At 41.1% G+C, this 16,629-nt stretch overlaps 1 protein-coding gene across 2 annotated transcripts in view; it reads right to left on the bottom strand.

The window, feature by feature from the left end:
• The window catches only part of ADCY5 (adenylate cyclase 5), a 334,442-nt gene that overhangs the window by 122,009 nt on the left and 195,804 nt on the right, over positions 1-16,629 (bottom strand). For both annotated transcript variants that reach the window (XM_073305114.1, XM_073305113.1), the window contains exon 3: positions 15,557-15,678. In XM_073305114.1, the coding sequence (XP_073161215.1) occupies positions 15,557-15,678 (122 nt within the window). The remainder of the gene's footprint in view (positions 1-15,556; positions 15,679-16,629) is intronic.

Raw genomic sequence — 16,629 nt, forward strand, 5'->3', positions numbered from 1 at the left:
CTCCTTGTCCTGTCCTCTTCTACCACTGAGAATAGTCTAGAACCATCCTCTCTGGAATCACCTCTCAGGTAGTTGAAAGCAGCTATCAAATCCCCCCTCATTCTTCTCTTCTGCAGACTAAACAATCCCAGTTCCCTCAGCCTCTCCTCATAAGTCATGTGTTCCAGACCCTTAATCATTTTTGTTGCCCTTCGCTGGACTCTCTCCAATTTCTCCACATCCTTCTTGTAGTGTGGGGCCCAAAACTGGACGCAGTACTCCAGATGAGGCCTCACCAATGTCGAATAGAGGGGAACGATCACGTCCCTCCATCTGCTCGCTATCTCCCTACTTATACATCTCAAAATGCCATTGGCCTTCTTGGCAACAAGGGCACACTGCTGACTCATATACAGCTTCTCGCCCACTGTCACCCCTAGGTCCTTTTCCGCAGAACAGCTGCCTAGCCATTCGGTCCCTAGTCTGTAGCTGTGCATTGGGTTCTTCCGTCCTAAGTGCAGGACCCTGCACTTGTCCTTGTTGAACCTCATCAGATTTCTTTTGGCCCAATCCTCCAATTTGTCTAGGTCCCTCTGTATACTATCCCTGCCCTCCAGCGTATCTACCACTCCTCCCAGTTTAGTATCATCCGCAAATTTGCTGAGAGTGCAATCCACACCATCCCCCAGATCATTTATGAAGATACTGAACAAAACCGGCCCCAGGACTGACCCCTGGGGCACTCCACTTGACACCGGCTGCCAACTAGACATGGAGCCATTGATCACTATCCGTTGAGCCCGACAATCTAGCCAACTTTCTACCCACCTTATAGTGCATTCATCCAGCCCATACTTCTTTAACTTGCTGACAAGAATACTGTGGGAGACCGTGTCAAAAGCTTTGCTAAAGTCAAGAAACAATACATCCACTGCTTTCCCTTCATCCACAGAACCAGTAATCTCATCATAGAAGGCGATTAGATTAGTCAGGCATGACCTTCCCTTGGTGAATCCATGCTGGCTGTTCCTGATCACTTTCCTCTCATGCAAGTGCATCAGGATTGATTCTTTGAGGACCTGCTCCATGATTTTTCTGGGGACTGAGGTGAGGCTGATTGGCCTGTAGTTCCCAGGATCCTCCTTCTTCCCTTTTTTAAAGATTGGCACTACATTAGCCTTTTTCCAGTCATCCGGGCCTTCCCCCGTTCGCCATGAGTTTTCAAAGATAATGGCCAATGACTCTGCAATCACAGCCGCCAATTCCTTTAGCAGTCTCGGATGCAACTCGTCCGGCCCCATGGACTTGTGCACGTCCAGCTTTTCTAAATAGTCCCTAACCACCTCTTTCTCCACAGAGGGCTGGCCATCTATTCCCCATGTTGTGATGCCCAGCGCAGCAGTCTGGGAGCTGACCTTGTTAGTGAAGACAGAGGCAAAAAAAGCATTGAGTACATTAGCTTTTTCCACATAGTCTGTCACTAGGTTGCCTCCCTCATTCAGTAAGGGGCCCACACTTTCCTTGGCTTTCTTCTTGTTGCCAACATACCTGAAGAAACCCTTCTTGTTACTCTTGACATCTCTCGCTAGCTGCAGCTCCAGGTGAGATTTGGCCCTCCTGATTTCATTCCTACATGCCCGAGCAATATTTTTATACTCTTCCCTGGTCATATGTCCAACCTTCCACTTCTTGTAAGCTCTTTTTTATGTTTAAGATCCGCTAGGATTTCACCGTTAAGCCAAGCTGGTCGCCTGCCATATTTACTATTCTTTCGACACATCGGGATGGTTTGTCCCTGTAACCTCAACAGGGATTCCTTGAAATACAGCCAGCTCTCCTGGACTCCTTTCCCCTTCATGTTAGTCCCCCAGGGGATCCTACCCATCCGTTCCCTGAGGGAGTCGAAGTCTGCTTTCCTGAAGTCCATGGTCCGTATCCTGCTGCTTCCCTTTCTTCCCTGTGTCAGGATCCTGAACTCAACCAACTCACAGTCATGGAAAAAGGGGTACAAAGAATATTTAATAAAAATAATAAAAATACATCCAAAGCGTGATATAAACTTCCTCCTCTTAGGTTTCAGAGTAGCAGCCGTGTTAGTCTGTATTCGCAAAAAGAAAAGGAGTACTTGTGGCACCTTAGAGACTAACCAATTTATTTGAGCATAAGCTTTCGCTCAGGAAAGCTTATGCTCAAATAAATTGGTTAGTCTCTAAATGCCACAAGTACTCCTTTTCTTTTTTCCTCCTCTTAAACCATCTGCTCTGCATTTTGCTCAACTAGATAGTACTGTCTTTGGTTAACTTTCAATGGGTCTTTTGAGGTATAACTTTAGCTACTGGAGAGCTCAGTTTTAGTCCCTAGCAGTACAGTTTAAAACATATTAGGATACATTTTACATGCCTCATTCAATCCTTATTCTGGCATTATGCCATGGAGAATAATGGGAAGCAGAAAGGGAATCTCCCTAGTTGGTTAATTAGCACCCTTTGAGATTTGCCTGGATCTATTTTTAGGGTGATCAGAAAATGAGACCTGCATTATTTTGCAAATTAATTTATTCATAAGTCTGAAGAAGAAATTGACTCTAAATAACCTTGGTGAGCTAAAATACTTCTCTGTAAACTTCTATGAGAATCTTTTCATTATTCGCTCTAATTCTCTATCCACAGTATTTCATCATTAAAACATCTAGCACTCTCCTATCCATCACCCTGGGGACTTCACAGACCCCTGTGTAAATCTGGAATAGCAGGGTGTGAATTATACATCACAAGTGCATCCTATTTGTGGCTAGACTGCTGGGGGGCTGCAGATCTGCAGTCACCTGGTATTCTGTACTTTTTGGTTGTTGTCTTCATTACCACACAAATGTTTAAGTAATGCACTCCAACAGGGTGCCTTACAGCTGATTATTTTGCTATTTTGTTCTTTAGAGTATAGATGACTCCTTTGTCCCCTTTGAAGACCTTAGGAGTTGCCAGCAGTAGTCAAGATCACAGCACAAGATACAGCTCTAATACACAAAAAGAAAAGGAGTACTTGTGGCTTAGAGACTAACAAATTTATTTGAGCATAGGCTTTCGTGAGCTACAGGTCACGTCATCGGATGTATTCAGTGGACACACATACACACACCTCTGTAGCCTCTCAGATGAAAACTGTAAGCAAGTTACCATGTGTTTGGTCTTCTATTATTATATTAAGATGAGCAGCTATGTTTGTATATATGTGTCAACTACTCTTGGTGCAGTCTCTCTAGGGGTCCCAGCTTTCTCCTAACAGGACCCCTTCAATTCATCTACAATTATACCAGTCTATAACCTCTTAACCTCAGTCGAGTCTATGAACCCTTAAGCTCCCAGGCTTGCCATCTTCTTTTGTTCCCCTGTCAGTTTCTCAGACATAATCTGGAGTGGGGCTGTTGGCCCTCTGCTGTTCCAGGGCTTCCTGCCTTCCTTTCCCTCACTGTTCTCCTGGGCCCCCCTGTATAGCTGGGATTGTTTCTTATTGGTTACAGCTGTAGGGACATATGTCCGTGACAGACAGTTCTGGCGCTGCATGGCGTGTGATCAGTCTGACTGGCAGTAAGCAGGGAAGATGCTCCTCACCCATCTGCCTATGCTCAGTGTGGGGTTTGTAAACCCCATTACAGCAGGTACGTAGAGAAGAATTCGATGAACTGCTATAAAATTGCAGACTAAATACTACTTTGAAGTGTCCTCTTTGATCCTATGTTTCCCATAACTTTTAAGCCAATTTTAGATCAGCTACTATGAGTACTGTAAATACACAGGCAGATTTTAGATTTAATATATCTTTTCCCAGAAGACTCTTGTTTGCTCCATCACATGCCTCAGAGAAATCATGAGTGCACAGGATGACTCAGACAGTCGGGAGAAAGCTAGAGTTTTTCAATAATTGGTGCAAATTGAACTTCAAGTCTACGGACTGCAACAGCAGGCACAGCCCCTCTACAACAGTTGTGTACTGTCACTGGATCCACATAGACCTGAATATGCAGCCTCTCCCTGGCCTATTCACAAGGTAGCCTTCCAGTTCAGCATAGGCCCCCACCACATAGGAGTGCACAATCACCACAAAGAACCCAAGAGGTCTGCCCTGAAAAACCAGATGTATTGGCACTGGGTTTGAGGCGGCAAAATGATCTTTCGCAACAAGAACATAGCAATCCCATGCTTCTCCCTCTGGGGAGATGCAAACAACATGATAAATATGTAATCCTGTTGCTTAATGCCCTACTGGAAGGCACTCAGATACTACAATGATGAGCACAGTATAAAAACCTACATTGACTAGATGAGAATCCCCTAAAAGAAAGGCTGCAGAATACTAGTACCCTTGTTATCCTTTCAGCACTCCGCCATCTCATCTGGCATGAAGAAAACCAGAAAGGAAACCAAAGTTGTGCACTGGTCTGTGACTGATATGGAGAGTATCGCACGGAATCCAGACATGTTTAACACCTGCTGCTGGGCCTGCTCCTGACTGACGTAAGACTCCCATGTTTTCAACTATAAACCATCATCTTTACACAAGCTGACAGAGTTGGGAGACTGAAGGAAGAGGAGGGACTGGGCAGCAGATATTCAAACACTTACTGGCGCAGCCTCACCCCAGTGACGATGCTTTCCATGGAAACAGTAGCTACATTAACATTGGCCGAGATGATGGGTTATTTTTGGAATCACTGAAAATATCCAGGGAGTGACTATTACACATTCACTCTATGGTATTTTTATTTATTGAAGATGGTAAAATTAAACCCACTTCTACTTAGCTTCAACTGCCTTAAGAAGAAAATACGGAAATAAAAATCCAGATGAGCTATTGACTAACAACAGCCAGATGACAAACCTATCTATAGATAGAATGCACCAATTTGAACCGGACATAATAGAATATGCCCCATTATAAACTCATTCAGTTTCAAAAGAAGGGTGTTGTAATTTAGCAACCCAGAAAATCAAGAGCTAAATCTACATATGCCGCCAAGAAAATAACTTTAATTAGCAAGCCGAGTTGACAGACTATTGCATTAACATCAATGTAACCATTTAAAGTTATACTATGGGAATCTATCCACTAGCTGCAACTAGAACCAAGCTGTGTGACATAGTGTTTGGACTGATATCGCCTTTAAAAGAAGAAGCATTTAGGCTTGCGGGGAAAAAACAGATACCTAGAAAATTTTAATTGTACTTTGAGACTAGAAGAAAATCTGAGATCTGTAGCAATTTTAGTTGAAGATTATTATCCAAAAGTAATAATTTTCAATTATGTAGTGCCTTACATTTTAGGATCTCAAAGAACTGTACAAACAATTAGCTAAGGACCACACTTTACCTGTGAAGTAAGTGATTGTTATATCCATTTTACAGAGGAGTCATACAAAGGGTAAATCAGCGGCAAAACTGCTATTAGAAGCCAAGAACCCTGATTCTCAGTCGAACATTACTGATTTTCTCTAATTGAAAACATGTTTAATCATAATTAAGGTGGGTTTTTTTTAAGTTTTGATGCTAGAACATAATTGAATTGGAAAGGTAGTTAAACATGTTTCTCATTTACAGCGCCTACAGAGAGTGGAATCCATTGTTTTATTTCTGCAAACAGTATAATCCAAGTTGTCAAGCTATTTTAAACAATTTACAACATCAGGTTAATCTTGTTCAATATACAATTCACAAGAATTACATAAAGAGGAAATTGTCACTTTCACCATGCCTGGATACCATCTCTAAAATAAATTTTGTTAAACAGTTCATCAGAAGAATTTAAGTGACACTGCCAACCTTTATTCTTTTACAGACGACATCTGAACTCTGTTCTCTAGTACTGAGATTACTATATTTGGCTAAACCTAGATATCATTAAGCCATTATCATGGCAATGGGTTACTATAAATAGCAAAGGCAACACTACACGTTTAAATTTCCACCTGGAAAATATCAGCTCAGCATCATAATCCATGCATATTTTAGTGCTTTTAGATCAGCTATTATCTCATTCAAGATAAAAACAAACTGATTTAATTGCACAATTCACCTTGTTGTTTACCCCCCCCCCCCAAAAGTGACTGGTATGGTCTTGGGAACTCCTTTCCTGATTATATTTGACAATGGCTTTATATTTAACACACAGACGTGGGAAAGGTCAAGTCATTCTATAAGGTTCTGTATTTGTCAAAGATAATTCTCATACAATAACTCAGGGAGGAAGAATGTTAGTCTCGCTATAAAAGCTCATAAAACCTGCTCATTTACATTGCAGTAGAATATATTAACCCAAAATATCTTTTCATCTTGACTACCACCATCACTCCAAATATACTTTAACAGAGGAGAGTCTGGAAAAGTAACTTGCTGCCAAAATTGACAGGAAATCATATTTTCATTGTGGATAAATTAATCTCTGAACTTTACTTTCCATAACAATGAACAGAAGACTATGAACTCATTCCCAGGAAGTCCTGAATAAGGTTCTGAACAGACTTTCTTTTATCCACTCAGGTTAGAGGAACCACTTTACTTCTTCATGAAAATCCTATATATTGGACACATACATATGCCCTAAGAAATATATTTTATTTACATATTGTATCAAACAGGATAATGTGAGTACCACTACACTGTAATGTATTGAATCCGCATTGTTCAGCTGTGTTTCTAGGCCCTAGGCAACAGCTACAGAAGATTTCTCTTGTACATACTTTTAATACAATGCATGTGTAACCTACACACCTTCTGGGTGTGGTGTTCTATCTCATCTCGTGGCACAGAAACCACTTAGAGAAAGAGATAGCTAAAATGAGTCTGCTCTACAGCCTTAGCTAACAGCCAGCTGGTTTTTAGCACATGCCATAGAGGCTCATGCACGAAACTCCAGAGGTCCCGGGTTCGATCCCACACGCCCACGACCAGGGTCTGTTGGCGTTACAAGTTGGGGCTCGTCTGGGATTTCAGCTGGGAAGTCTATGAAGCTCGGGACATGCTTCCTCAGCTAGGGGAAATATGTAACCCACACACCTTCTGGGTGTGGTGTTCTGTCCCATCTAATGGCACTGAGACCACATAAAGAGAGACATAAAATGAGTCTGCTAACAGCCACTTGGCTTTTAGCTTGTCCTGTAATGGCTCATGCACTAAGCTCCAGAGGTCCCCAGTTCCATCCTGCCCGACGACCAGGGTCTGTCGGTGTTACACATGCATAGGGAAATTATCTAAAATATCTGGAAAAAATCATGGGAAAATTAGTCTCATCTCTTCATTTCTAGGAAAATTATTCTCAGACACTTGGAAGGACAATAATGGTTCACTTGTGAAAGTTGTATTCCTTACAGAATCATGGTACTATTATATGACAGGTTAGTTTCTGGAAAGGTGGACAAACTGAATATTTTTGTGAAAAAGCCACACCCATCTGGGAGGGAGTGGAGGAGATATTAAGATTAGCAGAAGAAACATATACAAATAACTAAAAACATCAACAGTCAATAACATTTAGAAAGGGATGTGGTAGGTTTCCATGTCGAGCATCATTGCAAAACAGATAGAGTAACTTCCCACAACAGTTTACAAGACAGCGTTTTCCATTAGAAGACAATTTTCCTACTAAGTAAAATTAAAGATGGGTCCTCAGCAAAATCCCAGATCCAGTCATCTTTAGAGAATTTGAAGACTATCTGGATCTGAATTCAGCAAACGGCTCCTCCTCTCTCTCTGTAACAGGACAAAACAAAAGCTTGGCTTCCAAATATCCTCAAAACTTTAGGTGATCATAAGCCAAATTTTGCATCCTGAGCCCATCCTTCATGAAAATTCATAAACAACTTATATATATATTTTATATTTCTGAAACCCTAAAGTTGCTTGCAGGATTTTTAGGTATGGTAACACACTATTGCACTTTTAGTTCTCTTTTAATTCTGTTCACTCTATCTTGTAAATATCAACTAAAAATGCATATGCTTCAAGCACACACCAAAAATGCATGAGGCAGCAGCCAGGCAGACAACTGACACAGAATGCGCTGCAAAACGGTGCAGGATTAGGAGAATTTCTGGGTAAGGATACCAGGTAAAAGCCTTTTTTTCTTCAGGTTCTTCACAAGGTGCACATGGAGCAGACAGGACCTGGAAGCTCATAAGGGCTTCATCCAAGAGACCTAAACACACAGACTTCAGGGAGCTCAATGTACCTGCTTCAGAAGGTCAAAAGGCTGAGCTGAATCTGCTCAGATCAAACCTATGGTTGCAGTCAGCTGCATTACTTCCACAATGATTATCAGATCACTTTGCCTTCCCTATCTATGAAGCATTAGTAGAATGACTGTTCTCAGAGGCTGGATATTACAGGAATAATCCTAAAATCATCTTTGAATCAATAAATGCAAATGTAAACCAAAACACAGTAGACAACAAGATCAGCCTCTTTTAGCTAATATGAGAGATCACTAGAAGAGTTTTGTTAGGAGAATGATTTACAAAATTCAAGTGAAAACAATAAATAAATAAATAAATAAACGTTTGCCACTTCTATTAACTAGGAAGGAAATGTTTCTGTTCATTAATCATCAACAGGAAGCCACATTCAATGGGCAGGCACAGACCCCTGCACTGATTTAACATGTTTCTGAATTGCCTTGACACCATGACCTTTCTCTAATATAGAACTTAGATCTTTTTACTTTTTAAAACACTGAAAAACAAACAAGACTGGTTGGATTTTTCCAACCTCAAACAAAAAGCTTTCCTTGACTGTTGCACAGATTAAAGGGAAAAGCATGCCTGCTAATTTTCAGTTACATTCCTTTATTTATTTGATTTGCACACTGCGCCCACCAACAAGGTTCTAGGTACACATATAGGCTTTAAAAAGGTCCTACAGTAAAGAATAATTCCCAGTAGAGAAGGTTTTACTGAGCCCACTCAAGGCAATGGACTTCATGCCTGACTCCTAGCGTAAAAGGAGTCATTTGTTCCAAATCACATCTCCTTTTCCCGTACTCTTACTTATTTTTTCATTTCTTCTCAGGTAGAGGAGATGTACTAATTCTAAAGTCATTTGCCCTTTGCTTTCAATAAGGCCATGTCTAGGCTAGGAAAATAGACTGAGTTTGAAAAGGAATTACATAGCACATTTTAGGCCCCAATTCAGCAAAATACTTGAGCACCCACTTAACTTCAAATGTATACTGAAGTCCCATTGACTTCAACTGGCACTTAAAACCTGTTTACTCTAGTGTTCAAAACAGGGGTCTCAAACTCCATTTACCGAAAGGCCAGTGCCAGTCCTCAAATCCTCCCAGCGGGCCAATAACGTCACTGAAGGTGGTGTTCAGAAAAGAAAACGTCTATATTGTATTTTTTATTTCAAATTTCTTAGAAATAATAAAACTGTCATACAACTTTATACAATTATTTGCCTGCCAGAGAGTTTTTAGTGTTTGCCAGACACCTGGCAACACTTCAGTTCTGTCAGTCTGTTGATGTTTGGCCTCAGTGACTGAGCAGTTGAAACCTTCAGGATTGCACCAAGGTGGGCATCAGAGAGTTGTGTTCGGTATTTTGACTTGTTTATATTCATTGTGGAAAAAAGTGATGCTGCCTCACTGGCTGACTCCGCCCGGCAACTAATGATGCTGCCTCACTGGCTGACTCCGCCCAGCAACTAATGATGGTATCTCTGTCCCTCTCCTCCAGCCAATGGGAGCTACAGGGGGTGGCGCCTGCAGCAGACATTGCCGGCAGCGTGTCTGCATGCGTCTCTTCTCCAGAGGCCGCAGTGGGGAGGTTCTGGGCCACAGATGGCCCGCGGGCCGGGACCTTGAGACTCCTGGTTTAAAACATATTAATCAAGGCATCAATTCAGCAAAGCACTTAAGCATGTGCTTTTAACACTCACTCTCTCGTTTTTTCTTTTAAAGTGTTAGCTGGTTGAGGAAATATCTAGGCCCCCTTCTCGCTTCGACCACAACCAGCTAACATGTTTTCAAGAGGCATGAAGCCCAATATAATCTAGTGTCTAAAGAGGTGTTAGTTAAAACATGCTCGCTAGCATGCTTAAAACAAAACCTATTTTTCCTGTCTAGACATGGCCTAACATATAGAATCCTTCACCTTTATTCATATTGATTAACAAAAGTAAATGTGGCAGAATGTACTCCAAAATTCTTAAGGGATTTGATTTGGGCACTTGATACTTATTTTGTACCTTTGCATTTTCTAGTTACTCTCTTTTGCTGATAGTGCTTAGACTGGAGTCAAAGCCCACTAAATTGACTGATGGTCTTTCCATTGATTTCAATGGGCTTTGGATAAGGTCCTTAATATTCTACTGAACATGGAGGAGGCAAGGTCCATGACCAGAAGAGTTTACCATCTAAAATGTTTGATCCTACAAGGTGAGTGCCTTCAACTCAGCACCTTTCAGGAATTTACTCTGAGCATTGGCCTGCTAAACCCAGGGTTGTGAGTTCAATCCTTGAGGGGGCCATTTAGGGATCTGGGGCAAAAATTGGGGATTGGTCCTGCTTTGAGCAGGGGGTTGGAGTAGATGACCTCCTGAGGTCCCTTCCAACCCTGATATTCTATGATTCTATGACTCAACAAGAGGGGCAAAGTGAAGGATATCTTTGGAATGTGCCATGTTATATTTTTACATATGTATATCTATTTAAAGGATCAAGCTGTTAGGATATTTGAATATTTATCAACTTGTCTATATTTGTCTACTTCTATACTTCAATATGCTTCCTAGAGACTAAGGCCAGGAAGACCACTGTGATCATCATCTAGCCTTACTTCCTGGACAACACAGACCACAGAACTTCCCGGAAATAATTCCTTTTTGAACTAGAGCAGCTCTTTTAGAAAAAAACATCCCATCTTGATGTTAAACTTGCCAGTACTGGAGAATCCACCACAACTCTTGATAAATTGTTCCAGGGGTTAATTCCCCTCATTGTTAAACATTTGCAACCTTATTTCCAGTCTGAATTTGTGTAGTTTCAACTTCCAGCCAATGAATCTTGTTTTACCTTTATCTTCGGTCAAAGTGTAGAGTCCATTATCAAACAAGGTTCCTCATGGAGATACTTATAGACTTACCCCTTAACCGTCTCTTCATCACTTAAATAAATTGAGCTCCTTAAGTCTATCACTACAAAGTATGTTTTACAGGCCTTTAATCTTTCTCCTGGTTCTTCTCTGAATTTTCTCCAATCCTTCTTGGACATGGTATTCCAGCAGCAGTTGCATCAGTGCCAGCTAGAGAGGTAAAATAAACTCTCCACTCCTCAAGATTCCTTTGTTTATGCATCCAAGGATTGCCACAATGTCGCACGGAGAGCTCATGTTCAGCTGACTATCCACCAGGGCCCCCATATCTTTTTCAGATTCACTGTTTCCCAGGATAGAGTCTCCAATTCTGTAAATATGGCCTATACTCTTCATTCCAAGATGTATACATTTATATTTGGCCTTATTAAAATACATATTGTTGCTTGTGTCCAGCTTACCAAGCAATCCAGACGACTCTGTGTCAGTGACCTGTCCTCTTCATTATTCACCACTCCCCCAATCTTTATGTTCTCTGCAGACTCTATCTGCGATGATTTTGTGTTTTCATATGCCTTGGGCTGTGGCTTTTTTTTGGATTGTAATGTTCTTTGGTATGCATGTTTCACCTTTAATGTTACTTAGCAACCTTGGTTAAAAACATAATAAAAGGTTTTATCTGTTTATACCAACGGTTCCTTCACTGGATTTTGTCATCTCTGTTACTATTTCTCTCCCGCTATTGGTCATCAACTTGAGGTCACATTTGACTATCAATTCTTCTCTTTCAGCTCAAACTCCCCCTTTAAAATTGTTGATTCATGTATATAACCTGGCATCTTAAACAACTTTTAGATTCTTGTTTATTGGTTTGTGACTCTGATCTTGCAAGTCTTACTTTAAATTCTCTATCTGTCAATGCTGCATCAAACCCAATGTGTATCAGCTACAAATTATTCAGATTATCCTACAGTGCCTCCGTGGATTTCTGTAATATTCCATTTAGTCTAACCCTTATCTTGTGGGCATTCGAGACAGAGGGACAGAGCGTTGAAGCAACATGACATTCAGCATGATAAAATAAGTGTCTCTAAGCCTTGGGAACTACACATGTCCCTCTGTCTCGAATGCCCGCAAGATAAGGGTTAGACAAAATGGAATATTACAGAAATCCATGGAGGCACTGTAGGATAATCTGAATAATTTGTAGCTGATACACATTGGGTTTTGATGCAGCATTGACAGAGAATTTAAAATAAGACTTGCAAGATCAAATACCACAATACCCTATCTGAACTGAGGGGGCTCATTTTGCATGAGGGAAGAATTGCCTTGAGACCCTTCTTCATAATACATAGACCAAAAAGGGAAGAAAACAATCAGGAAAAAAATGGAACAATCTTCTAAACCCCTCTAATAGCAGCTGCAATAACATCTGTAATTACTTCTTGTACAAGTTTCAAATCACTAAGAGCAAACTGTATATTAAGTCAGCTATTCTCTGTTTCTAGCTTTGTTAACTTGTTGCCTAGAGACCCTCAAGAAACTCTAATAAGGTTTCTGCATTTCATATCAAAGACATGATCCATGGATTGAGGGTGACCTCTGTTTTGAATCCAATTCCTGGTTGGATGTTAAGGCGGTGCATATCTCTTATAGCACCTCTTACTCAAGGACTAGCAAATATCTCCTTTGAATCTGTTAGTGTCTCATCTCATTTGACATAAGCTATTACACCTCCTCAGCTGAAGAAGTCATCATATTAAGTATGATTTATCTGAAAAATTCTAATCAGATTTTAAAGTTGAAGAGAGAACTATTAGCATTATATAATTTCAAGTGTAATGATTATATTTATTTGCTCATTGTGACCCTATCAATTACTAGTGGAACTCAGTATTCTATTTTATCCTTTAACTCTGGTAGAATTTAGTTTTGATTGTTCGTTAAAGAAGAGTCTGTACTGAAGATAAAATATCTGGGGGAAAAGTGTATCTCAGCCCAACTTTATGTTATATGGTTTCAATGAAATAAAGATGAAACAACAGTTAAGCTTGCTCCCAGTTATTTGAGGAAGGTTTCTATAATATCCAACAAAATTTCAGATGAAGTATTGTCCTAAAAAGACAATCAAATCTTCATAAAGATGATTTTATTTGCATGTCCTCTATTCCAAATCCAGGAATTGCAACATCACATAAAGCTGGTTGGATACTACCCAATATGATGATATGTGGTTGTCCTGTATTGCTTCCTCTAGTACAGGGGTTCTCAAACTGGGGGTTGGGACCCCTCAGGGGGTCGCAAGGTTATTACAGGGAGGGTCACGAGCTGTCAGCCTCCACCCAAACCCTGCTTTGCCTCCAGCATTTATAATGGTGTTAAATATATAAAAAAGTGTTTTTAATTTATAAGGGGGGGGTCGCACTCAGAGGCTTGCTATGTGAAAGGGGTCACCAGTACACAAGTTTGAGAACCACTGCTCTAGTACAACTAGTCACATGCTATTCAAATATCAAGCCAACTTTTAGGTACTGAGAAGAAGTCATTTTTCTTCAAGAGAAATTGTGATCACCATCCGATCACGCTGAAGTTACAAACTCTTCCCAAACAAATTGAATAGGAAAAAATGAAACCTGTCATAAAGAATGGGGTAGCTCATGTTGTTACAAGTACTCTTTTGATGTAATATCCTGTCTCTGATTTAAAATCACTACACCAGTTACCATAAAAATCTGCATTCATTTCAAAGCTGTATAATTTACTTTTACATCATTAAAGGTTGTAGCCTTTCATAGCTGATTAAATTTTTGTCTTACATCCTACCCATGCATGGATATCAGAGTTACCAGACCATTTGATATGTCCAGGTTACAATCAAAAACAGAGGCCTGATCTAAGCCCATTAAATTCAATGGAAAGTCTCCCACTGATTTCATTGGGCTTTCCACATGAATAGTCCATAACACTGCCATTTGTTGCCATTTTCTAGTCACCTGTTATGCTTTTTTACAGCTACAGACACATCAGACTGTCGTTGCTTTCAACTGCTTCGACAAGTCTCAATAGGTTAAATGTGTTTTACTGCCTCGAATCAAAGAATGGGACTGCAAGTTCTTTGGGGCAGGGACTGCCTCTGTGTTCTGTATTTGTACAGAACCTAGCACAACGACTAGGGGCTGCCAGGTGCCGTGGTAACACAAATAATAATAAATTAATAATCACAGAAGGATAGTACATAAATTAGAGACACAGTAAACCTATTTTAATTGTATTTGTTGGTTACCAAGTATCAGGTTATAAATTGCGTTGGATACCAAACACAAATCAGGGTAGTAAAGCACGTCACACAAGTTGTTGAGAAAAACTCAACGTCTCATTTGAGTCTCATTTGAGTAACAGATATAATCTACCCTGTGGGGCATTGATGAGAGGGAAGGGAAAGCTTTCTTCCCTAAAGAAAAGGAGTACTTGTGGCACCCATGGCTGCTACTCTGAAACCTTTCTTCCCTAGTTTATCTAGTGCCATGGCTGGAGGAGAGCTACCAAACCACTTCAGAGTCTGGCTCAATGAAGGCCAAAATAACTCCACGCAGGTTTACTACTGCAGCAGAGATAAATCACATAAAAATTAAATTATTCATCAACATCCTGTGGGCATCAGAATTTGCTCCTTTAAAAATGTCAAGATAAATTAATATTTCTTCTCGTCCCCTCTCTGTTCTCCCAAACACATGAATTGATGCCAACCAGTCCTCTCTCACTAGCCAAGCTGCCTCTGTATCTCCCAATGCTCACAAAAAGCCCAAACACATGATGTGATGAAGAACCCCTTGAAATCAATGGGAGTGACGGTGCTTAGAAACTTGCAAGACTGGGCTTCCTCTCAGCAATACAAACATTGTATTTGATTGTGCACTGCTTGCCACAGATTCAGTGTCTGTTTCTTGTGGGACTTTCTCTAAAGGGCGAGACCAGAGAGCTGTGGAACACTGGTGCACTGTCTGTTACTGGAGTAGCTGCGAGGAGTTGGTTCTCACTGATTACAAAGCTTGTTGTTTAAGGCTAGTGATGAATATTCAAGTCATTTTAAGACTCTGCAGTTCTTTTTTCACCCAGGTGTTGCAAGTCAGAAAGGAGTGCAAGCTGAGGTAACTAGGATGGTTTACTCGATAATTAAACAAGCAACCAAACAACATGGGACTCCCCAGCACCTTTCTAAAAAGTGTGAAGGATCCCAGGAAAAGTTCTTGAAAGAGGGATATCATAGAAACTACTTCCTGAAAGGAAGATGTTGCAGATACAGAGGATGCTTCCATCCCATCCCACATACAACTCACTGTTTGTTGCCGCCTCTTTTTATTTCAATTTTCTAGCTGTTATTTATTTTGGATTGTGTGTCCCTGCCACCTGCTACTTTAATTCTCTGGAACTAAAAGGTGGGGCTCAGTAAGGCCCCCCACTTTCCTTGCCAGCTGGGATTCAGTCAGCAGTTCTTACCTGACATTGTCGTGCTTCTGGATGTAGATCTTATGAAACATCATATCCTCCTGTTTGGCATTAATGTCGGCTTTCATCTCCATGGCAACATGACGAGGAAGTACAGAGAGCAGGAGCCGCTCCTGTTGAGTCAGACAGATGAACCAATTAAAACACCTGCTTCCCAGTTAACAAACACACGTTGTTTCTTATCTGAGAGAAACGAAGCCATCAGTTCAGTGACTGATGAGCAAAAGCAAGAGGAATGGTCTCCATAAATGCAGCAACCGGTTCTGCTATCAAGGCACGGGGGTCCTGTCCCACCCAGAAAAATAAGAACACAATATCAAAGGAAAATAAATTAGCCATTATCCCAGATCTACTGTATCTGCTATCCACAGCTGCAGATTGTTCCAGATTAAGGAGCCATATGGAGGCAGCTGCTTCAGTGCCTGAGTCTGTATTGTACACAAGTTTGCATTCCAGTAGGGGGCTCCAAAGCAGCAGGACCTCATTATATAGACCAGCAGTCACTGCAAAGTACTGCGGGGCTCTGTAAAGAGCAGTATTACTAGCTGAACGCATTCACAGGCAGCAAGAGTGACACAGCCCGATGTAAAATGTAGACTTGGAAGTCTCGTTATATAAACCATGCATCGTTACAGGGTTCTCCCTTGGGTGTAAGGCTACAGGACTGATTCCCCAATTCCCCTGAAATCCGTTTAAGAGTCCCATTTTACTTCACTACCCTGTAACAGGCGGAGCATAATCTAACTCTCAAAGGCAACGTTCCCCACTACAAGCAATATGGGTTCTCCATGGCAGGGAAGGGTTGCACCAATACAACTGGCAGGAGAATTTGGCCCAATTGTACAACACACACTCCTGAAGGCATTCTGAGCCAAAAAATTAAAAATTCTGCCCCCCCCATATTAAAAATTCTGCAAAATTTTATTTGTCACATGAATGTGGAGGCTCCAGCATGGCATTGGGGAGCACAGGCCACTGGCTGCACAAAAGGTGGGAGATTACTGTGCAGCTCCCCCACTCCGGGACATGGACTCAGCGCTGAGGCTGCACCCAACCCTGATGCA

This window comes from Lepidochelys kempii, chromosome 11 (genome assembly GCF_965140265.1).
Source record: "Lepidochelys kempii isolate rLepKem1 chromosome 11, rLepKem1.hap2, whole genome shotgun sequence".
NCBI lineage: Eukaryota > Metazoa > Chordata > Testudines > Cheloniidae > Lepidochelys > Lepidochelys kempii.